The sequence below is a fragment of the Drosophila arizonae genome, chromosome X, assembly GCF_054131065.1.
Source record: "Drosophila arizonae isolate 15081-1271.41 chromosome X, UAZ_ARI_1.0, whole genome shotgun sequence".
In the NCBI taxonomy this organism is placed as follows: Eukaryota; Metazoa; Arthropoda; class Insecta; order Diptera; family Drosophilidae; genus Drosophila; species Drosophila arizonae.
The window spans coordinates 21,961,687-21,986,494 of NC_142927.1; the positions used below are offsets into that span (position 1 = coordinate 21,961,687).

General features: G+C 39.6%; 1 protein-coding gene across 3 annotated transcripts; it reads right to left on the bottom strand.

The window, feature by feature from the left end:
• Nucleotides 1-19: 19 nt before the first annotated feature.
• On the bottom strand, nt 20-22,956 carry tbc (trabuco). 3 transcript variants are annotated; one of them, XM_089474266.1, is made up of 9 exons: nt 22,130-22,956; nt 6,814-7,276; nt 5,645-5,864; nt 4,861-5,578; nt 4,491-4,790; nt 3,348-4,405; nt 2,983-3,287; nt 2,587-2,864; nt 20-2,514 (listed from the first exon to the last, which is right to left on the bottom strand). In XM_089474266.1, exons 1-9 carry the CDS (start codon nt 22,146-22,148, stop codon nt 2,426-2,428), a joined length of 3,450 nt encoding a protein of 1,149 aa, XP_089330392.1. In that variant the 5' UTR covers nt 22,149-22,956; the 3' UTR covers nt 20-2,425. The 3 variants fall into 3 exon arrangements, with proteins under 3 accessions (XP_089330392.1, XP_089330393.1, XP_089330391.1); XM_089474267.1 differs by lacking the exon at nt 22,130-22,956 and adding an exon at nt 20,480-22,109; XM_089474265.1 differs by lacking the exon at nt 22,130-22,956 and adding an exon at nt 7,434-8,134.
• Nucleotides 22,957-24,808: the final 1,852 nt, after the last annotated feature.

Here is a 24,808-nt window from a genome sequence, read left to right on the forward strand (position 1 = left end):
TCCAGAAAAACATTTCGAATTTGATGTACACTTTTTTATTTTGGAAAGAAAGTTTCGAAATACATATCCAACAAATAGTACATTGTACAGACTTAGCAATAGGTATATATATATATGTATATATAGGTGAGCTGGTCAATCGAAATGTTTAAAACGACGAAACGATACCGCAAAAAGTTAAACTTAGATAGGTCAACTATTGATGATATTTAGTTGACTCGATTTTGATTTTGATTTGGATTTGGATTTCTTTTAAGTTTTCAGCAAGCACATTTACGGTATCATTAACTGATTTCGATATCGAGACGGGTATACATATAGAGCTTTTAAAAGTTTTCAACTTACTATTAAATGATTGTAATCATGTTCATTTTTTTTTTAATTCTCGTCTTTTGTTGGGAAGTTCAGGTTGGTGTACAGATATATATGTAAATATTTATTGAATTACAGTTTGTTTTCTTTACATACAGACATATACATTTGTACACATATAGTGTGTTATATTTATATATAGAATTATATTATATTAATTATTTTATTTTGTAATATATTCCATAATATATTTTTATCATTGTTTTCTATATAATTTTGATATTTGTTTTAAGTTAATTGCACTCTAATTCACTACATTCATTGAATAATTGTTGATTTTAGAGATGGTTTCAAGTTGGATTTGAAAAAAAAATTCATATTTTTTATTATTTTTTTTTTTTATACCCTGAACCCATTGAAAATGGGAAATCAGGGTATAATGGTTTTGTTGAAATGTATGTAACAGGCAGAAGGAGGCGTGGCAGACCCCACAAAGTATATATATTCTTGATCAGGGCGACGAGCTGAGTCGATTTAGCCCTGTCCGTCTGTCTGTCTGTCCGTCTGTCCGTCTGTCCGTCTGTCCGTCCGTCCGTCTGTCCGTCTGTCCGTCTGTCCGTCTGTCCGTATGTTTGAACGCGTCGATTTCCGAAGATATAAGAGCTAGAGACTTGAATTTTTTTTTAAAATGACCGTATATACAGCGCGGACGTCGAGTTTGCTTTTAAAATTCGATAAATCATCCCGTTATGTTTTTATCGAGTAAAAACATTCAAGTTCAAATCAGGTGCCTCTATAGCTAATTGTGAATGATTTTTCTTTTTTCAAATTTCTCAAATATTCAATATAATATGTAGATCATATGCTGAAAGTTTCATTAAATTCCGTTCAGTCAAAAATTAATAAAACATAATCAAATATTTGGCCAATTAACAAACGCACGTGCAGCAGCTACAACAAAAACATTCGTTGAATCACATCAGCTGTTAGTTTCGTTTAGTTTTGGTAGATGGCGCTGCAGCAGTGAATCTATTTGAGTTTTGCCAGCACCACCAGCAGGGGTGGGGTGGCCTAGTGTGTTAGGTGCATGACGCTCGATCAAGAAGTCGCGGTTCGAATCCCGATCGGTGCAACACTGGTGTTTTTTTTTTTTTAATTGTTTCAAAATATTTTTATATTTTCATAAATACGTTTTCTATTTAATTTATATTTTTAAATACACCGAAATTGAAATTTTAACTATACTTTATGTGCGTTTTTAATAGTTTGGTTATTCTAGCAGATTCTTAGAATCACATCAGCAGTTAGTTTCATTTAGTTTTGGTAGATGGCGCTGCAGCAGTAAATCTATTTGAGTTTTGCCAGCGCCACTAGCAGGAGTGAGGTGGCCTAGTGTGTTAGCAGCATGACGCTCGACCGAGGAGTCGCGGTTCGAATCCCGGTCGATGCAACTGATGTTAATTTTTTTTTAATTATTTCAAAATATTTTTATATTTTATTAAATGAGTTTGGTATTTTATTTATATTTTTAAATACATCGAAATTGAAATTTCAGCCATACTAAATGAGCATTTTTATTTGTTGGGTTCAGGGTAGTATCTAGTCGAGCACTCTCGACTAGAGTTTTCTTACTTGTTTTGTTATAGTTTTTATATCTAAATATTAATTATTTTTTTTTTTTTAGTAATTCTTTCTGTTTGCCATTCTCTAACATTATTTACGATATTCAATTTGAAATGCTGATTTCTTTTGATACAGTTCAGATCAGAGTTACTCAAAGTCTTAACATTTTCGGCCCCTTTCTTGATTTGACGGAGATATGGGTATAGCAATACCAGACATTTACATCAAATATATGTATATAGGTATTATATATATCTATATATATTAACAGTCACAGTTACAGTTTACAGTTTACAGTTAGAGTCAAAGTTTCTTGGGGTTAAATCTAAGGGGGGCACCTTGGTACCTTGTGGGAGAATCTGAGGGTTTGGCAAAAACATTCATAGATTAAGCTGCTACAACTACTATGTAAATATATATAACATATATATACATAGATTCATACATATATTTAGATATTTTGTTGGCTATTTATCGAGCAATTGCGGATCTATTTGTTCTCAATAATCATCTGAAGCTGTAGAACCAGACTCCGGGCCAACTGCAGCACCGCCTGGGCATTGTGACGCTCGGCCATTTCTGAAATGAATTTAATATATAAGTATACTTATTCTGTAATCAAATAATACTGTAATCAAATCTGAATTTTACCATTGAAGAACTTGATGACATCCGTAAAGTCCATGCTGTTGGATAGAATGATGTCGCGATAGGTCTCGAGCAGCGCCAGCGCCAGGAAGAGCACAAAGTGCCCGGAGGCAATGTGCTTGGCCGCCCAGATGACCTCCCAGGTGGCGAAGACATCGTCGTAGATGAGCTCGCGCTTGAAGTCCAAGAGGAACCAGCGGTAGCAGAAATAGAAGTGCGTATAGTCCCCGTTCGAGTCCATTAGGTCGTACATCTCCGAGTCCAGTATCTGAATGAGTGAGCTGAGAGAGAGAGAGAGAGAGAGAGAGAGAGAGAGAGAGAGAGAGAGAGAGAGAGAGTGAGACAGACAGAGCGTTAGAAAAAGAGCGCTAGTGCATGGATATAGATGGGGATAGATACCGCATGTTGGCAAAGTGCATGTCCATGGCACCGCCGCTGGGAAAGTTCTCGATCATGCGCTCCATCAGCTTGCAGAAGCAGCTGTAGCTGAGCGACTCGTCATCGAAGATGACCAGCAATGGAGCGACCAGATCGCACATGCCCTGCATGTAGCCCACATCCAGATGCTCCCACACATACGTCGATATCACATTGCGCAGCTTGTCCAGATTCTCGCTGGCAAAGTACCAATAGTTGCGATCGCAGCGCTGCACATCCTTCTCGATCCGATGCAGATTCAAGCCAAACTGCTCCAGCAACTCGCTCTGCGCGGGCAGAGATTGAATTGAATGTGATGGAATATGAGCATGAGTGAGGTAACTTACGCTGTAGACGCCACCATTGGAGCTGGCTGGCGAGGCGCAGGCTGACTTTGGCTCCTGCAGTGCATCCAGATTGGGCGCAGTGCTTCCAGCTGCCTCCAGTTGCTCGCTTAGCGCCGGCATCTGGCTACCGGCCTTGGGGCTGCGCTCGCAGCTGCCAATGTCCACGGAAGCATTTGTGATGATGACAGCGGCGGCCTGCTGTGGCCTCACGGCCTCCTCGTCGTCGGGCAGCTGTGCCTGCAGATCGTCGGCGCTGAGGAACTCGGGACTGAGCACGCTGCGCGTCTCGCCCGGCTGTGGAGCACCGCCAACGGTCTCATACGACGATGTCGTTGAGGTGGAGCGGCTGGGCTCCTTGTCCGCTATGGACTTGGCTGCAACTGCTTTGTCGGCTGTCACCGCTGATTCATTGCCCTCGGGCTGTTTCTTCTTGATGTCGTCCTGCTGCTGCTGCTCCTCCTGCTCCTGCTCGTCCTCTTCGTCGAGATCGTCGAGGCCCTCGTCCACATGGCCCGAATCGGTGCTGGTCTTCATGGCTCGTGGTATGGGCTTGACGCTGAGGAGCGCCGCACTGACGCTGGCCGACTCCTGCTGCAGCTGCTGCTGCTGCTGCCGCTGCTCGTCGTCAAACTCCAGATCGCCCGGATCGGATATATCCGAAATGTCCTCAAACACCTCGTTCTCCAGCTCCCCGCCCGCATCCAGGTCGGCGGCACGCACAGTGCGCTCATTGCCGCTGTTGCTGCCCGAGCTGAGCTTGGCCACGGCCCTGGCCGTCTTCTCCTTCTCGCGCTGCTGCACAATGGCGTCCACGGCCAGCCACTCGCTCATCGTGGTCTCATAGTAGTGCTTGCAGGTCTCGTCCTGCTTGCGGCGTTCCTCTGCGGTGGTGCCAAAGGCATAATGGCCGAGCAGGTACGGCCAGACCTCCTTGCGCAGCTCCGGCTTGACGCCCCCAAAGTAGATCAGGCGATAGAACTCGGTGGAGTCCTGCAGCATGCCATCCGCATTGAGCAGCTCCCAGCGCTCCTTGGTGAGACCCTCCTCGTCGGCTTTCACTTTCGGAGAGAGAGAGTGAGAGAGGTAGAGAGAGAAAGGTAGATAGAGAGAGAAACAATTTGAAATCCTTTGGGTCTAACTCACTCTCTGGGGTGATCCGTCCGTGAACCAGACCCGATAGATGCGTCCGCACCGTGGATAGATGGCGACAGTAGGCCAGCCAGCCGTAGAAGGCGCGCGAGATGATCTGGCGACGCATCGTGGAGCAGACCATCTCGATGCTGGCGTTCTGATTGTGCTGCTGTAACAGGGGCGACTCCATCGGGTACTGATCGATGGACAGGCTCTTGTTGGAGCAGTCGCTGCTGCCGGTCGTGGAGCAGCTGCTCAATTGGGCGCGCCTCGGCGTGCTGCGCACAAAGTCCAGGATGGAGTGCGTAGCAGCTGCAGCAAGTGCAAGGAATGAGAGATGTAAGGAGGAAGCAAACGGGAGGAACTTGAGCCTTGGACCTACCGAACTCTTCGTGGCGACTCTTGCTGACTATGCGAAAGACATAATCAATGGGCGTCTCGTCCACCGACTCCATGACCGATGGCAGGATGCGACGCCGCATGCTCTTGGGCCATAGAAACATTTTGCCAATGCCGCGCTGCGACCAGAGCGGCGGATCGAGCTGGCCGTGCGGCAGCAGACCCGTCTCCAGGCACGAGAGGAACTGCTGCATGTGCCCGCCCTCCGGGAAGTGTATGGGCGGCCGCTGTACGCCGTCCTGGCCGACCAGGATGACGGTGCCGCCGCTGTCCTCGCCACGGCTCTGATGACAGTGCACATAGACGATCTCGTCCACATTGATGTTGAGGGCGTAGGCCCAGTAGATCTCCTTGTCGATGTCCTCCTCCTCGGCGTCGTTGTAGCCGTTCATCAGCTGATTCGGCGTCCATTTGATGGTCAGCGTTTGGATGTGCTGATGCAGGCTCAGGTAGCCCGGCATCAGCTCCGGCACATCCTTCGGCTGTACGTGCACGTTGTTCTTGCCGTAGAGCAGCGTGGCCTTGGCATTCTGATGCAGTGACTCCACATAGTCCTTGGCCACGGTGGCCGAGGCGATCGACTTGAACGAGCAGCTGCTGGCATCATCCGAGCTGGTGTTCAAGCTCCGCTTGAAGTTGATAATCGCCGGACGCGAACAGGTGGACGAGGAGCGGCGACAGCTGATCCGATGGCGTTGCAACTGAAAAGGTATTGACATAAATGAATATAGTATCAGAAGATTCAGAGTGGAGCTATAGTGGCCTACCAGCTCATCGGCATGCGGATCGGTCCAGTAGTGATCCGCCGTTTTGGCACGCGTAAAGTCCAGGGCACACGGACCCACCAGCAGCGAGCTGAGTATGGAGCCGTAGTCCGGATCAGCGACCAGCGCATCACGATCGTAATAGCTCTGGGCATTGCTCACCAGATACTCGATGATCTTGGTCAGGCGCTTCTCGTACAGGGCCAAGCGTATCCAGAGATATCTGCAAGCAGAAGCAGGTGAGCAAACTCTAGTCGGATTGCCCGACTAGCAGATACCTTGAAAAGCCATTGATCTGGGTTTTTTAATATATATATATATGGGTTTTTTAATATATATATATATATATATATATATATATATATATATATATATATATATATATATATATATATATATATATATATATATATATATATATATATATACAGATTTGCGATTATTAAAGCTAACGAGGTCGAACCCTGCTTGCTAATTGGTTAAACGTTTTACTTAATAACTTCTGTATTACTTACTAGATTTTAATGACACTTTCAGCAAATAAACTATATATTCCATTAACTAACTGTCAATTTTGATAACATACAAGCTCATTCACATATGGGCTATATTCACAATTGAACTTCAATTTGGTAAATTTGCTCAATTTGGAGCTAGTAACCTAAATATAAACAAAAATCGAAATTGTATAATTCACACATAAATCGCAATGCAAAACTTGAAAACTTTAGCTATCTATAGAGCGCATACATATGTAAGTGTCAAGCTCTTATAGATTCTGAAATCGTCAGACATATGGACAGGCAGAACAGAGTTAAATAAACTCAGCTCGTCGTTATGATAGAGAATATTTTTATATATATGGGATCTGTCCAAACATTTTGCGCTAATTGGCCGCGATCAATGGGGTCAGGGTATAAAAATAATACTCTTAGATAGATGGAGTGTGAGGAAGAGGGAGGAAAGGAGACGGAGAGATACAGAGAGAGAGAGAGAGAGAGAGAGGAAGCAAAAGTGCGAGACACAGAGAGAGACAGACACATAGATACAGAGAGAGAGGAGGGGAGAGTGAGAGACAGATAGATATAGAGAGCGAGAGAGGAAGGAAGAGTGAGAGACAGATAGATATAGACAGAGAGAGAGAGAGAGAGAGTATTGCTACTGTTACTCACTTCATGGTGACCAGAGACATGCTGGTGCTGGCGCTGACCGAGACCGATGTCGTCACCGAGGCCGACGTGGAGCCGGATGCCGTTGATGTGGTGGCATTGCTGGTCGACATGGAGTTGCTGCTGCTCTTCTTGAGCATGGGCGGTCGATTGAAGCTGTCGCTGCTGGAGGACGAACGCTTGTTGGGATCGCTGGCCTCGATCTCCTGGACCAGCTTGCTAATGTGCTCCGCCTCGGCGCAGGTTTTGGCGATCTTGTGGAGCAGCGCCGTCGTCGACGACGTCTTGAACAGGCCGAGCGCCCGACGGCGCAGACCCTGGCTGAGGCAGGCCTCCACAGCGGCGCAGAGCGATGTCACCGAGCTGCTGTCCTCGTGCACGTACTTCTTGGTGACCGCCTCCTCCATGAGCTGTTTGACCTCCTTCTTGACGCTCGCAATGAGCCGCTCCTTGAAGTCCATGCCATCTGTGAATGCCAGCAGGACAAAAGAGTCAACATTAACGTTCGACGACCAACTGTGCCAGCCACGCGAATCTCATAAAAGTAAACCCCGTGGGGCCTTAAAGCGAAATCACAGCCATGACGCCTCTAGCCACACGCCCAAGCGCACATATCCACCAACCTCCCTCCCACTTGTCCAATGTCGCTTTGAAACTCAATATGTTCAACATGTGTCGACGGCTCTGGCGCTGGCGCTGGCGCTGGCTCTGGCTCTGGCTCTGTCCCTGGACGTCACCCAAAACACCCAACGTTAAATTAATACTGACGACCCGTGCGCCCAGCCTCTGGGCAGACTATGGCCACACCTTACCAGCGCCTCGCCATGCCATGCCACGGCCGTTCCTGGATGGCATCCATCCAATGCCCGGCAAATGCTAATGGCATTTGCACTCAAAATTCATGATGACTTCCGGCTACGTATAATTTAATTTTCATTAATTGCTTTCCATTTTCGCCCCACACCACTGAGCCTGAGCCACCACGCCACGCCCACGCCAACCCAAACTACCAACTGCAAATGTCAAAGCAATCTGTCCAAAGTTACTCAAAGTTATTGTGTTTGCAGTTGGATTCCGCAAAGGCCAAAGTTTATTAGTTGCACGAAAAAACAAAAACCAAAATTTACAAATGTGACAGCGAAAATATTTTCAAATTCCCTTGAATTTGAAAAGTTTTCTCTAATTAGCAGAGTTCGCCGCACGGCGATGCGGATGCCAGGAACCCTATTTAAGCAGGTTTGTTTGAGGGATTTGACATTTCAAATTGTGTATCAAAATCAGAAATGTCTGTCACATCCATATTAGATTATCTAACATCTATACAATTTTAATGAAATTAACATTTTTTCATTTGATTTTTCTCTTTTAATTTTATTATTTTTTTTATTATTTTATTTAAACAACAAATTTGTTGTTGTATTTTGAATATTACAAAATTTAATATAAGGAATTAAAAAGAAATAAATTATTATTTATATAAGAAAAGTAAAATCAACACAATTTCTGCGTTTTCTATGATTTATTATAAAAAAAATTCATTTATTATACAAAAAATAAAATATTTTAATTTAATATTTTTAATTGAGTTATATTAAAAAAGAAATGTTTGCGTTTTCCATGATATCTAAATTTTTCCTATCCGTTTCCGTTTCCTCTTCAATACAATATTATTATTTTTTCTTTTATATTTTTTTTTATATGAAAAATATTAATATATTAATTTTTTTCTTTATATAAAAATAATAATATTTAATAATAAAAATTTTTATAAAAAAGAATGTTAATTTCGTTCCAATAAAAAATAAATTTATCTTATTTGAAAATAATAAATAAAATAAATTTTCTTGTGATTCTCCGTTTTTTTTTTTTTTTTTCAATAAATACTATTATTTTTATATAAAAAAAGAAAATAAAAAGAAAAAATAATAATATTTAATATATAATATATCAGTATATTAAATTAAATTAGTTAAAGTAAATTAATATTTTTATATAAATAATAATAATAATAATTATAACAATAATAATAAAATAAAAAAATCAAATAAAAAATAGTAATATTTAATATTAATATTTAAAAAAAAGAACAAAAAAACAATGTAAATTTAGTTCGAATAATAAATTAATTTATGCTTTTTTAAAATAATAAATAAAATATATTTTTGTAATATTACAAAACTTATAAATATTTAAAATGGACTTAAATTTAAATATACTTCAGCTTACTGAATTTTAAATTTGAATCCGTATTCAAAATATAGCAAAAACAAAAAAAATAAAATTTTATAATTTAGTTATATATCTTTAGATTCTTCTTCTTCTTCTTTACATAATTATTAAATTTGGTCACACAGACGTCATAAAACACATTTCAATTATTTTAATACCCGCAACCAAACGCTGGTAGCTGTCAGGCCTGATGCCGCATGTAAAGGTAAAAGGCGAACGGTAAATAACGCGCACATGAAACATGCCAAATGTTTTCCTTGCTCGTTGCAAACAGTAAATGCTGCGCTTAATGAATTATGCTCGCGGCGCAAATGTTAAATGAAACCGCCCAGTGGTTAAGCAAGGATCGCAGGCGACATAAATGTGGCATGTGGCATGTGGCATGCGGTAAGCGCATGGCAGTTGCGTTTCGAGTCTCTGATTAAATCGTTGCATACATTTGCCAACGGATTCTTACACAAGACGTGGTGCAACGGCATTAAAGCCATGTCTGGGCCGAACGTGTGCCGGGTCACAGCTGTTCCGTCGCCAATCTGTGGGCGGGGGCCAGCAGACACAGCTGGGCGCTGCGGCTTTTAGTATGTGTGTCGGTCTGGCGACAATACGCTGTCTGGCAGCCAGGCAGACAGGCGGACCAGCATGGCCCCAACATGGCCAGCATGGCCAACATGGCCAGCATGGCCCCAACATGGGCCACATGCTGAAATGAAATGCGTACACGGCTGCCACGCGTACAGCATGCCGCTAACTGGCTGGCGTCATACGCCATTAAAGAAGTGACGAGCAGGGGGCGGCAGGGCAGGGCAGGGCAGGGACAGGAGTGGAATGGACTGCCGCAGAGAGAGAAAGAGAGAGAGAGCGAGAGTGTGAGCTTCGTCGCCAAGGTGGTTAGCCGTTTGTACTGGGGCAACGTAATTGCCGCTCTTTTGTTGCACCATCCGCATTTGCAACACTTTTCCATTTCACTTAATTAGTATTTAAGTGTTATTTACAGCGGTCAGCGGCAACGGGAACTCAAACTGACAAGCTGACGACTTCATCGTACAAACTTTTAATAAACTCATTTCTATTAAAAGGAAGACATCACACACACACACGCACACTCGCACACATTCACATAAAATGCTGGAGAAATGTAAACACGAGTGCAAAGTTCAACTTGTGCTACACTTAGCAGCGCTCGTATTTGCTTTGCCCTCACATAACACGAGGGCCCTATAAATAAGTCGCAGAATATGCGATGCTACGAGTAAGACTTTTAGCTGACATAGATGATGGATGTGCTTATATATATATGTACATATATATATTGTATATACAGCTTTCATATATTTATATACGCTCATTCTATAAGCTGTCAGCCTCTTTGCGAAATATTTTCACAGTTTTAAAGTCTAACTTCTTCTTTTTAACTTCTCGTTCAGTCCGTTACTCTCTTAGCCCATGCCTTAAAAACCCATTTAGTATTATTGTTCAAAGCACATATTTGCTATATATAGCAATGGACCTTATCAAAAATATCTTCCACTGAAAAACGACGATTTTTTAATAACTTTAGTAAGATATATAAAAATATATGTATATTAATTTATATAACAATGTTTTTGAGTATCTCCATGTATATATATGTATATATATATATTTTTTTTTTTTTTTTTTTTTTTTTTTTTGACTTTATAGCTTTTTCATCTATAATAGTATCATATTTTGTGTTTTTTATTAATTAAATTTTTTTTATGAAGTACACATTTATTGCTGAATGTCCTGCCACCTTATAGGCAACTTCATCTAAACAGGAATTAATTAAATATATGCATATGAACATTTCTCCAGAATAGTCTGCTTTTGTAGTGTACAAACCTCCTAGATATTTGGTAATTACAGTCGAGTCCCGAAATTTTTTTATTTACACACAAATTCAAGTTATCGAAAATTATCGAGAACGAATTATTTTTAAATTGATACAATTTTTTTTGATTTATCACGATCTTCGATTTAAGTGCTAAATAAATGCCAAATAAACGCTTTTTATTTTGGCAAATAGTGACTCTCTCTCTCTCTCTCTATATATATATATATATATATATATATATATATATATATATGTATATATATGTATATATAGCTCTATCGGCCCATCACGATAACAAAAGTCGACTTTTCTGGAAAAATGTCCTTTGCTTAAGGCTATAAAATATTCTCACATCTTAGAGGAAGAAATAGATATTCTTAATTCAAGTAAAGCTTATAGGAATTCTTTTGTAGTGCCACAGTTTCAAAAGAGTAAAGAAGAAGAAGAAATTTGAATGCAAAGAAGGTCTTCCCAAGATAACCAAACTCTTCTTAAATTTTGTAACTATCGGACTACTTATGAATATACTATAAATATTATACAAATTAAGAAGCAGCATTTAAGAAGCGATTGCCTTAAATGAAAACAAATTATTGAATCGACGTTTTGCGTCTCTCGGGAGGAAAAAAAAACGCTCATAAATCTGCATTCAGTCTCAATTGCTTTAGCTCTTTCAAGTGAGTGCAGCATTGATTGCTGCTTTCACTCATCCAATAAAGTTGTGCCCACGCTCTGGCAGTACTTTAAAGAATTTATTCTGCTCATCACGCTCGGCTCCTGCTTCAATGCGCTGCGTCCTGCTTTCATGGCCAATCTATAGTGCTGGACACAAGACAAAGCCACAGGGGATTGGGTCTAGGGCGAACGGTGGCCGTAGCATCATTAGTGTTTTCCTTTGGGCCAAAGAAACTCGATACGCACTCTTTGCCTTAATCTTTTCGATATAGACAAGGATCAAAGGCGAGTCAAAGCACGTCAAAGCGAAACAGCCATCAACAATTTAATTGAGCGATCCAAATTGTCGAAATAGTTGGAAAAGGCAAAGCCATAAAAAATGGAAAATTTACAATCGAATATATCGAAGGAACAACTAGATCTCGGGAAACAACTATGTTAGAATAAACAATGCCATAAAAAGTGAAAAATTTTTAAACGAATATTTGAAATAAACGAAAATTCTAAATTATCCTTGCGCAGCTCTAGAAGAAATAACTAAGTTAGAATAGACCAGGCCATACAAATGAAATGAAATTCAAAATGCAATATTTGAGTTTGAGATCTGGGAGAAACCACTAGATCTAGAGAGACAACTAAGTTGGAATAAATATTTTATAATATAATATATATATATAATAATAGCCGAAAATTCTAAATTATCTTTGAACACATCTCGTAGACCTAGAGGAATAATCAAGCTAGAGAAAAGCTAAATTTTGATAGTAAAAACTTAGCTGCTTTCAAAAATCTTCTAAACATTTCTTAATATCTTCCAGAAATCTCTTAATAAATCTCTTATATGAAACTCCCCTGACACAAATAACCTACATATACTCCCTTCCTCGCCAAATACAATACGTTTCCTCATCGCTTCTCTCTCAAGCTGCTCTCCCTGCAGCAGAGTATTTAATATTCGTCACATGAAGGGATCTAGCGTTCGTCATTATTTTTACTTTATTTTCATTTATTGCGCTCGCTTTTTATTTGTTTATCCGGCCGCTGTTTGCGCCTGGAATGAATGTAAATAACACATAGTTAATTGCCGGGCAGCTGAATGTCATGTGCACAGCTCAATTATTTCTCTGTTGCTTTTCACTTTTTATGATGACATTTGCACGGCGCCAAATGGAGCGTGCCGCAGCACATGGCTCTGGGATGAAGGAAAATTAAGTGCGTTTCGCAAAGAGCAAGGCCACGGCCAGCATCCAGTGATCCCCATGGGCCATGGCAGTGAGTGGGGAGTGGGGAGGGGGGAGGGGTGAGTGACTGGTGGACGGGGCGTATGTGTTATATGTGTATATGGCAGAGTCAGAGCCGAAGGCAAAAGTTCTTAAATTGAGAAGCGGCGAGTGCTCAACGGCAAAGTTCTTAAGCCTGAAGTCTGTGCATTTCATTTGAAAGTCGAGGCGCATATCAATTTCACCTCGACGCCATCGTAAATTCATTAGGCCACGGCATAAAATGGCAAATTAATGGCTCAAATGGCTCAACCGCATTTCAGCTCCTGGGGCGAGCAATTTAATTGCCGCCCGAACACGAAACGCGCCAAAATATTTAAAAATAAACCCGCATATTTTTACTCAAATGCGCGTCATCTAAAACTGGCCCCTTCACACCCCCTCCCCCCTCTACCACTCTCTCTCTCTCTCTCTCTCTCTCTCTCTCTCTCTTTTTCTATATATATTTCCACACACATATATATATACACTGGGGACTAACGATGGCTGCTTTGGGTTTTATTTTTGGGCTGCTGCGCGCTATCTTTGCAAATGATTTGACCCTTGAATGTCATGACCCGTATCACAGTCTATGCCAGATGTGAGCGCAAATGCGTTTCACTGCGCGAATTCATCATAATCGACAGCTGACATCAAATTGTCAGAAACATTGCGCGAAATATCTGGAATCTGCAACAACAAAATGACACACAACAATTCTCGATACATTTATATTCATATATATCATTTTAAATTTAATATAAATTTAGAATTACTCCTTTATCGTTGAGTTTTAACAACAATAATAAAAGAAATTATTTTTAATTTTGATTGAATGATTGAATTTGGAGTTGAATAAATAAATAATAATTAAAACTAAAAAAAGAAAATGAAAATTATTTATGCATATTAGAAATATTCTCTATATTTGTTATTTTTTTTTTTTTTTTTTTTTTTTTTTTTTTTTTGTTTTATTATATTTTATTATTATATTATTTAAACAGGCTTTTTACTACCAATTTGGCAGCTTAACAAGTTGAACATAAAAACAAAATTATTTACAGCACACACTACAGAAATTTCATAACAATAACAATATAACTATTTACAAAAACATCAACAACAAACAATAACAATTTTCACGTAAATCACATTAAATTTAACTTGATATATTTTTATAGGAACCTCGCGGGGAGGTCCTGTGGATGGCATTTCTTCAGTCTTCTAGACTGCTTGACCAGATTCTGATTCCTTTACAGACACGATACTCCAATCATTCTATACTTATACATACGCATACGCTAGCACCTACACACACGCATAGGCAAGCGCTCTGCCAACTGCGCAGCTGACGCACTGACTACGATTGGTCTGCAATTTGGGATATATTATGATAATTTATTTGTTGAATAAATTCTCTTGTAGATAGTCTATCTACAACAAACTTTCAGAGTCCGATAATCACATTCAAATTTGCGTATGTGCCAAAGCACAAGCCTCCATTAATAATATAAATATATAAAATACTTTTTTTTTTTTGTTTTTGGAAACATGATGGCAAAGGGTTTTAATCTGGGGCTGATATACAAAATAAAATAACAAAAAAAAAATAAAAAAATAAAAAAAAATTAAATAATAATAATAATAATAATAATAATAATAATAATAATAATAATAATAATAATAATTATAATAATAATAATAATAATAATAATAATAATAATAATAATAAAAATTCTATAAAATACAAACGAGTCTACTTTTTGCTAAATTTGGCGACTCTAGCTCTACAGATGAACGATATAAAATTCTTTAACTTATTTTTAACAATTAAGAAATCGATCTAATTAAAAGGGGTATAGATCTTGATTTTTTTAAACAAGCTCCACAGCTTTTACTTATTTACATTTAAATAGAATGAATATTTATGTATTAGTTAAGTTTGAAGTATGAAAGTTCATCACTTATTCAAGTTCAGTGTATAAAAATGGAATTCAGAAATACAATTTTTTTTTTACTTTCCGAAATTCTATTTCAATACTTTTTAATTTACATTTATTTTATATATTATGAAAAAATATATTTAATTTTATGACTATTTATGACTATTTAATATTTTTATACTCCGAATTTTTTTGTTTTTTTATTACTTAAATTTTCTGTTCTATATTAGCAAAGAGTTTATTTAATCTTAGGTTATTTTCGTTAAGTATTGATGACATTATAGTTAAGTATTGATAGTTAACCATCAACTCCAATTCTGATTGGCCTACTGCAATAATATACATACTAAATACATACATACATACATATATATGCATAGTAATATAAGTGTATATATGAATATGTACTATATGCCACAGCAGCATATCATTCATTTGCTCATATAGAAAATGTTAGCATCCTTAGGTCCCGCTATTATCTAAAGTTCCAGCCGCAAATTCGTTACTTAATTCCCTTGTTAATGTAACAATATATATGCACATAATATAGTATCTAGCTGGCTATCTATTTAGTGTTAGACAGAGCCGCAACGACTGTATAACATTATCTGTTTATTTGAGTTTGTTGTGTGCCCCGTGTGTTTTATCAAAGTGACAACTATTTTTATAGAATTAAGATAAACTCTTAATTAGGCACAAACTGGCGCAGGCGTGAAACCAAGGCCGCACTCCGGAATTATGTGCGGGTCCCGAGTCCCGGGTCTCTGGTCCGGACATCTGTTGCTTTCTGTTATTGACATTGTTGTTGTTGCTGTTGTTGTTGTCGTTGCTGTTTTTATCGCTAATGTCGGCGATATTGCTCATGGCGTACGTTTGGTAAATGAGTTTTTGCTGCCCAACGCTATCAGCAGCAGCAAAAGCAACCCGCATGAAAATTACCGACCCACACGCATTAATTTATATAAAATACATGTACATATATAAATTGTATATATGTGTAAGTTATTGCATAGTTAACACACAAACTGCATTAAGACAGGCTACACAGATGAAGCACCAAGAAATGTTGCCTACTTATTTGGGCAAAGCCTTTTGGTATTTCGCCAAAAAGTGTTGCCTACTTATTGGGGCAAGTGTTTTATTTAGTTGCCCTCGTTGCTTGTTGCGCTGCCAGCTGTCGTTGTTAAATGTCAGCAATTCGCTGAGCTCACTTTAATTAAATAGCTGCTCATCATTGTTATCATGAGCAGCATCAGCAGCAGCAGGAGCAGCAGGAGCTACAGCCCACGCATATTTTGCATTGCAATTTCACTTTGATTTCCATTTCCATTTTCAATTTGCATTTTTCTTTGTTTGCTTGGCTTAATTAGAAATTCTATCCGCTGCTTGCCACTGGACGCTCTCACTCTCTCTCTATCTCTATCTCTCTCTCTATCTCTATCTCTCTATCTCTATCTTGTCTGTGAGCGCGGCATGGGCCAATTGCAATTTCAATTTCACTCCGAATGCTTTGCAATATGGCATTTCGATTGAGATTTCCAGCTCCAGTCTATCTGTCCATCTCTGAGTATTTTTTTGTTCAATTCTTTTGCTGTTTAACAATTGCGCTGCAGCGCAAAGGTCAAAGTCAAAGAGAATTGTGAATTTCCAACAAACTGGCACACTCAAATGCATGCACACACACACACCGACATATATGAATATGCTTCGTTTCCCTGTATATTGTGCTGCGCATCGGCTCGCATTTCATGTTCCGCATCCTGGGAACTCGACGCTCTTATATTTTCAGCTTTCAGCTTGCTTGAAGATGCCTCTTCGCACCACAGTCAAGCATTATAAATTTTTGCTTTGATATGTTCGCCCCTGAATGCGAGACTTACGGTTCCCCTGGCAAAGCCCCCAACATGCACGCACACACACACACACACACACACGCATACACACACATTAGGATTATTTATTGATATCTATTTTCTGTGAAAAAAATATGCTTTCTATAAGCGTCATATGTCTCGATTGACTGCCGCAACGTCAACAGGCGCACACGCAGCTTAAAAGTTCCATTCCCCTTCTCGATGGCAGGTTACAGGCTTACCTACCGCCCCGCTCCCACCCTCTTTCAGAACAGGCAAACAGACGCTCAACGCACACATTTTTGAAAGAAAAACCAAACAGGCATTATGTCATGAGCACATATGCAATATATTCTTTGTGATGCTTCTCAGCCAGCGAACCAACTCTGAATTAAGCTAAGCTCAGCTGGCTGCCTATCTGTGTGTGTGTGTGTGGGTGTATGTGTATCTGTATTGTATTGCCTAGTAAACAAACGCCCACTTGCAATTGGCAGCGCATCTTCTTTGCTCAATTATGCTGCCCATTGACTGCTCATTCATAAAAGTTTTACGCACTCTGGATTATGGCTGGTGGCTAGGCTAGCTTTATTGCCTCGGCTAGCCAGGAGCAGCGCCAAAGTCCGATGCTAATGAATGCTTTGAGCCGTATCGCAGTCTCAGTCATGAATCTTTGATGATGTTTCTTCGCCAAACTAACAAATCTATTTCATATTTCCCACTCCAAAGTCAACTCAAAGCACTCAGATTCTAGCTTGATCCGTGGTCTTAACAACTCTGAGGCGCAAGAGAAAAATGAATTTTAAATACGCAGCAGTCAGGCGCTGTCCGAACTTTAATTACCAACAACTTTTGCTCAGCTTTCGCTGGCTTAATCAACATGTAAATGAGAAAATGTTGCGGCTGCTGTAGGTTTTCTTCGATATAGATGCTGTGTGTATCAAACAAAAGCTCTGCTTGGCAGTGGCGTAGAGTGGGTTGGGGGGAGGGAGGTGTGGCACCTAACCACCCAATGAATCGCCCAATTAACAGCTTTTTTGGTGTACCTTCAATTAATTTTACTTTTATATAAGCGGACAATCAACAGCTTTTTGTTGACCTCTTTTTTAATTAATTAATTTATTTATATATGTTTTTATTTTACTCAATCGAAAAATCAAAAAATTTTTGTTAGTATTTGACATTTACATTTATTTGTTTATGTATTTATTTTTTATTTTCTTTGATAAAAAAAAAAAAAACTGTTTTGTGAACCTTTTGTTCTTCTTTTTTTTTTTCCTTATTCTCATTTTTATTATATTTTGTTTTGTTTTAATTTTTAGTTTATTGATTTCTTTTTAATTTTATGCAATTGAAAAATCAACAGTTGTCCTGTTTTTATTTTTTTTTAATTTTCATTATATTTTGTGTTGTTTTAATATTTAATTTATTTATTTATTTTTTATTTTCTTCGATCGAAAGCTTTTGTCGACATTTAGCTTTATTTTTTATTTACTTATTTATTAGCATATTTATTTAATTGGAAAATCAACAGCATTTTGTTGACCTCTTTTTTATTCTATTATTTATTTTTATTTTATTCAATTGAATAATCAACAGCGTTTTCTTGACATTCGTTTATTTTGTATTTTTGTATTTTATTTTATTTTTTTAATTTGATTCAATTGAAAAATCAGCAGCTTTTTGTTGACATTCAGTTTTTTTTTTTTTTTTATTTACTTATTAGTATTTTTTATTAAATTGGAAAATCAACAGCTTTTTATTTATTTTTTTTTGTGCCTTAATTTTGTTTAAGCGAAAAATGAACAGTTTTTTATTTGTTATATTTAAAGCCAGAAAAGAGGGACAAAAAAATGAAATGCTATCAGTGCATTTCGAAAATCAGAATATTGATTAACTCAATTTCATATATTGATTACATATATCATAAAAAACAAAACACGAATGCAATAAGAATCGCCCTCTCACCACGCCCCTGCTGGTCGGCTCCTGTTGGCTGCGTGTACAATGTTCGAGCTGATTCAACTTGAACGATCCATACATGGTGGGAGCCCCAGTCTCTTTCATTATCTCCAGATACCTCTGCACTTTAGACTATAATTGCTTTTTTGTTTTTCTGCTGCTGCTCTGCTGCTGCTAAATTAATGATGTCCAGACAGTGGAGCTCTCAGTTAAGCACTGGCATCATTTAGGCATGCGAGTGGCGCTGACATGTGAGTCGACATACGGCGAGTTCACGGAATGACGGCACTGTCACTGGCAGTGGGGCCCCGTTGCGTCGCAGCTTTCTATGCTTTATGTTTTACGGCCGGGCTGTCGAAAGCGTGCCAACGCCTTCGAAATTCCCAGTGCTTTCAATGCGTGCGCTTATTTGCCTCACATTAGCTTTGTGCTCTGTTACTGTCAGCCGGGCTCGCTCCCGCCTGCCTGAATACACACCAAAAGCAGCGTGGCATGACACACCGTGCACACTGAGAGATGATGACGATGATGATGTGTGGAATGTCAGGCGAAAGGACCTATCGACCGTGTGGCCCCTTGGCCCCATGGCCTCATGGCCCTGTGGCCCTGTGGCCGTCTGAGACGACGATGCGAGATGGAAACGTTGACATTTCTATTACAAAGTGAAACAGTTTTGCCCGAGCTATCCGAGAAGAGCAAATGGAATGATTCCGAGCAGAACCAACCATCCATATACTCTTTTGAATACCCCCAATCAGATTATAATTGAAAATATAGTTGAAATATAGCAAAGTCATAAAATGTTGATTTATCTGTTTGGTGACCAAATAATATTGATAGATAAATAAACTGCAAAAAGATAAAGATTATCTTACATCTCACATAATTTTCATATTATTTATTTTACAGCCATATTAGAGCCATTTCGTATGAAATATTAAATTATGCCAATGGCTGCCTCAGTTTAGCTAGAAACGTTTAAGTTGTAATTGATTCTGCTGAACTCTAAGCTCTCGGGCTTTCTGGTCCTGTCTCAATATTATGTAACATATTTTCCACATTTTAAAACAATCTGTTATAATTTTGATTTAAGATCCAATACTGTGTGCTGATAATATTTACATATTACAGCTTCAGTCGAGTCCCGATAATTCGATATGACAAGTAGATCAGGTCAGAAACTCAAATTATCGATAATTATCGAGAATGAATTTTTTCAAGGGGATAGAATTTTTTTCGATTTATCGCGACTGTACAATACTTTCTAGACCCATGGCAATGGATTCAGCTGCATTTTGATAACATTTAATAAAAATGTATTCAACATACGTTTAATATGTATGTATATAGATATGGCAAATGTTATTGCATATTTGTGCATCTAAATGTTATCGATAACTTGAACAAAGGCCATTGAACTGTTGTTATCGAATATAGTATCACTCTTGCTTGGTCACTTTATTCTATATCAAAATCTTTCCTATGGCTTCAAGCCACTGACATTAATTTATATAGAAATATATAAAGAGGCATGAGAACATATACGAGTAGTAGATATTTATATTATATATAAGTATATAATATATATATGTATATAGTTTTTCTCAAAGACATTTAATTCTTTGCCTTGTGCATTTGGCATGCTCTGGACAGGCATAAAACAAGTTTTTCTTGACTTTCTCTTGCAATGTGCCCCGATGCAATGCATACCCCCTGCTATTCGTTTATGCAATGAATGCTGTATAAGAAGTCAGAGAACAATCTTGTAGTGCTGAGCTTTGAAATACCCTTGCCCAAAATGAAAGAAAACTTTATAACTTTTGTATTTGGATTGCAAAAGTTAAAAATTAAAATGAAAGAGAATCTGCATTCAAATAGCCGCAAAACTTCAATATTTACCATTTGTTCTTCCCAGATAATACTGCAATTCGATATAGCTTGAGATGATGCAATATACATATACTTAAGTGGAAACCTGAGTCTCAAGACTAAACTGCTTTCCGTATAACACTCGCATGGCTGCATAGATCGCCAGCTTTATATATTGCCATCTTGGCCAAGTTGCATGCTCTGGGCTTAACTGATAAGACCCACTGTAATAGTAGATTATACGGCTCATTGTGCAGTCAAACAGCTGTGCTGTGCTGTGCTGTGGCGCTCGGCTGGTGGAATGCGTCAGATGTGAACAGCAGGAGCAGGAAATATGTCAAACACATACATACAGATATGAACAATTTCAGCCAAAGTATTTCCATGTAGCGAGCGCATCAGCTTCATAGTAAACGAAGCTAATCTGACTTTCTGCAGCTGCTGTCTGAGTGTGAGTGTTTACTTCTCTCTCTTCTCTCTCTTCTCTCTCTTCGCCACTTTGTGTATTTTTGTGTTGTCTGCAGAGCTGATGCCCTCGTAACAATGCCCACGACATCGAGCTGAGCACATAAACAAACGCCCACATGCATTTGCCAGCGCGTATTCCTTGCTCAATTATGCTGCCCATTGAGCTCCCATTCATAAAAGTTTTACGCACTCCGGCTTAGGGCTCGGCCTTAGCCCGACTCTCTAGTCGCTATGACTAGCTGAAAATTGAGATTCAACGCAGCAACTTGGCAGTGCATTCAACTGCACTCGAATTGACCTCTGACTAGGTAACATTTTAGAGAGCTCGACGATGGCTCTGTGATGCCTTAGACTGAAGTTAGCCTCTCCATGATATGACCAACAGAAAGCAGAGATAAGGAGAAAGCCCAATGATTGCTTTCAACTGCAATCTGAGCTGTGCCTAGAGGCACTCGACAACCTGAATCGAGCCTGTGGCAGGCCCATAAGAGATTGGAGGAAACAGCGCTATCGTTACCATATCGATGACGATGCGGCTGTCGATAGTTGGTCTAAGTGCGTTGATCGTGAATAGCTTAAGCAGAAGAGGAAGAAGGAGAGCGCAAAGCGCAGAACTACAAAAGCAATAGCTATGGAAATCATGTAAGTAAAGAACGAAATAAAGCTTGATACAACAAGCCTTAGCTAAATATCTATATATATCTATATATATAATGTATTTTTTCTGCAGGCAACTATAAAAGCATCTGCTGCAGCTGAGGGCACTTCGTAGATTCAACTTGTCTAATTCGCATTTTAAACTACAGTTTGTAAATGGGGCTTAAGAAGTCATTTGGAATACGCAGCAGCCGGACGAGCTGCCAGAACTTTAATTACCAACAACTTGTGCTCAGCTTTTGCTAACTTGGTCAAAATGCAAATGAGGGAATGAAGGTGAACTGCAGCTGCAGGTGTTGTTGCTGCTGGAAGTGTCCCTGCTGCTGCATAAAACGGGCTGCGGCAGGAACAAAGAGCGAGAGTGAGAGAGAGAGAGAGAGAGAGAGAGAATGTGAGAGAAATTCATGTTAGAGTTGCCGCAATCTGACGCTTTGAGCAATATTAATTGACCCAATTGTGAATATTTTGGACTACAACAAATTGAAGCATGCACCTTCTGAATATATATATGTGTATGTATATATTTATGTGTGTGTGTGTGTGCCATTTTAATACCTGCAGTTGTTTGCACCATGTTGCCAGCCCAAAAGCGGTGAAGCTTTTAACTTTTACACACGCGCGCGTAAAATATGTATGTACATATACACAATTTGTGTATGTGTATGTGTGTGTATATGTTTCTTTTTCTTTTATTTTTATTGTTGTTGGTTTATGTATTATATTATCTGTCGGATTTGTTGTGTGTGCTCGTGTGCGTGTGCGTGTTCGTGTACGTGTGTGTGCGGTTTCTGTTACGCTCCACGCTGCGTATAAGCAATTTCTCGCTAACCGTGTCCTGTTTACAATAATAACGCTCGCCGTCTCCTGCTAACGCTTTCACTTTCATTTAGCCAACTCGGCTCGCTTATTTACTAGTTGCTGGCTGACTGCGTTTTACACTGAATTCGGCATGCTGCCGCTGGGGAGCAATGTACGCTGATTTGCTTGCTGTTGTTGTTGCTGTTGTTGTTGCTGTTGCTGTTGCTGTTGCCGTTGCCGTTGTTGCCATTGCCAGGAACCAGTGCCCTACAGCTAGCAGCAGCAGTCAGCCAGAATATAACTGTCGTATTATTATGAGCAACAACAGCAACAAAACGAAATGAAAAAACAAACAAACAAAAAAAAAAACACAACACAACACAACAAAAAAACACACTACAACTCCTATGCCAGCGTATGAGTGTGTGCGTGTGTGCGTATGTCGGTCTACGTGTGTGTGTGTGCGTGTCTGTGCGTGCGTGCTTATGTCGGTGTGTGCTTCGTTTTAAGCTATTATAATATTGGCATTTAGCTAAAAGCGTTACGACCGCACGCGACCAGCTCAAAAGTAAAACTGAAAGCTGGCATTCGTTGCGTTCCACAAATCCACGAAGCTGTTGCTATTGGGGTTGCCATTGCCATTGCCGCTGTTGCTGCTGCTGCCGCTGCTGCTGCTGCTGCTGCTGCTGCCGACGTCGCTGTCGCTGTCGCTGTTAGTGTTACTGCGGTGGCAGTCAGCCAGTGGCCGCAGTCACAGAGCTCAGCTGCGCCGTCAGCCCTTCTGGCTGTCTGCCTTTCCCTTTTAGCCAAGCATCAAAAGCTTTTTTAACTGCCCTTTAACACTTGTTGTCCCGCTTGCACGTCTGCCGTAATTTTATGTATCTGTATGTACGCACACACACACACACACACACACACACACACACACATACAGACACACATTTATATACATATGTACAGTGCTGACGTCGAACGGCGTTCGCCACAAGCAACAGGACAAACGACCCGGCTCTGACCCCAGCCCCAGCCCCAGCCCCAGCCCCAGCTCCAGCTCCAGCCCCAGCCCCACTTCTAGTTCGCTGTTTGCCCCAAATTCGGCATCTGTTATTACTGTTGCTTCGTTGCTTTGCTGGCTCTGCTGGCTTGCGCGTTGGCGAGTTTGCGCGCTGCGCTTACTGCAGCCCGCTCCGCACTTGCTGCCGCTCCTGCTCCAGCTGCTGCTGCTGCTGCTGCTGCTGCTCCTCCTGTTGCGCTGTGGCGTCACTGGGCCCAGCTTACCTAACCTGCACACTCCGAATTCCTGTGTGCCAACCATCAAATCTGTTGGCTCTGCCTATAGCCACCTGCCTACACCTACACCTGTGCGCCCAGCATCGGCATTCGCTCCAATTGCAAAGCCAACCACAGCTTCGCTCATGAAGCTCTGCTTCAAGTCGACGTCACTAGCTCTGAATGTTTTTAAGCAAATTTAATACATTTTTTATTATTAATAAATGCAATCAAAGTAAAGCAAAATACAAAATATTTATTTATAAAAATATATCTTAAGTAAAGTGTATAAGACAAAAAATATAATCTATGCCATCCTCAATTTAATAATTTTTCTACTGTATTAAATTTTGAAATTAACTCTGTAAATTTGTTATTATCTATTAAATTTAAGTAAGTAAATAACTAAGTAGTTAGTTAAGGCAAATCAAGATTGGAAATCACAATTAAAAAAAAAAAAAACCCCAAAATCCTTAAATATGAAATAATATAAATATCTCAGTTGCCGTTAAAACTATTCAAGAAAAATAAAGCGCAAGAAAATAAGAAACAAATTAAAAGTGATATTAGTAGATACTCTAAATTACGGTTATAGCGACCAAGGATTTTACGTCATAATACCCGAAAGAAGCTATAACCAAAAGCCGTCCATTTATATATCTAAGTTAGTCGCCATAACCGGATTCTACTGTACTACATAGCCCACATGTCCATCCTCAATCATTTTTACGAAACATAACTCAAAGACTTATCAAGCTGCATATTAAATTAGTATTGTGTGTCCTGTTCCGCAAAGGACAATCCCCGTTCCACTTGATGCCTACTTCGCCTCAATATTTACGAGAGGCAAGCCCTCATTTCCTGCTGCAAGTGTTCCGGGCATTGGCATTCCGATATTTGTGTGCCCCATCAGTGGAATAAAAATCTGTGGTCAAAGCACTTACAACACTTGAAAGGAAAACCGCAAAGCCACAGTCGTTGCAAAAAGTATGCAGCAAGCTATGCACACATTTTTCTACATGTGGGGACATTCTTACACCGCAAAAACAAATGCCAGATGCGTATGACGGGTATATTGGTTCTGTTGAACTGTATGTAACATTGGCGTATGGAGGCATGAGAGATTACATAGTGTAGAAATTGTTTTAAATTTTCAATAATATCGAT

Bases quoted from the DNA above. Each gene is read 5' to 3' on its own strand.
- tbc (XM_089474265.1), bottom strand. From the start codon at position 7,482: ATGTTGAACATATTGAGTTTCAAAGCGACATTGGACAAGTGGGAGGGA. The intron at 4,791-4,860 runs GTAGGTCCAAGG...CACTTGCTGCAG, and splicing joins GAGTCGCCACGAAGAGTTCG to CTGCTACGCACTCCATCCTG. The intron at 3,288-3,347 runs GTAAGTTACCTC...CTGCCCGCGCAG, and splicing joins CCAATGGTGGCGTCTACAGC to AGCGAGTTGCTGGAGCAGTT.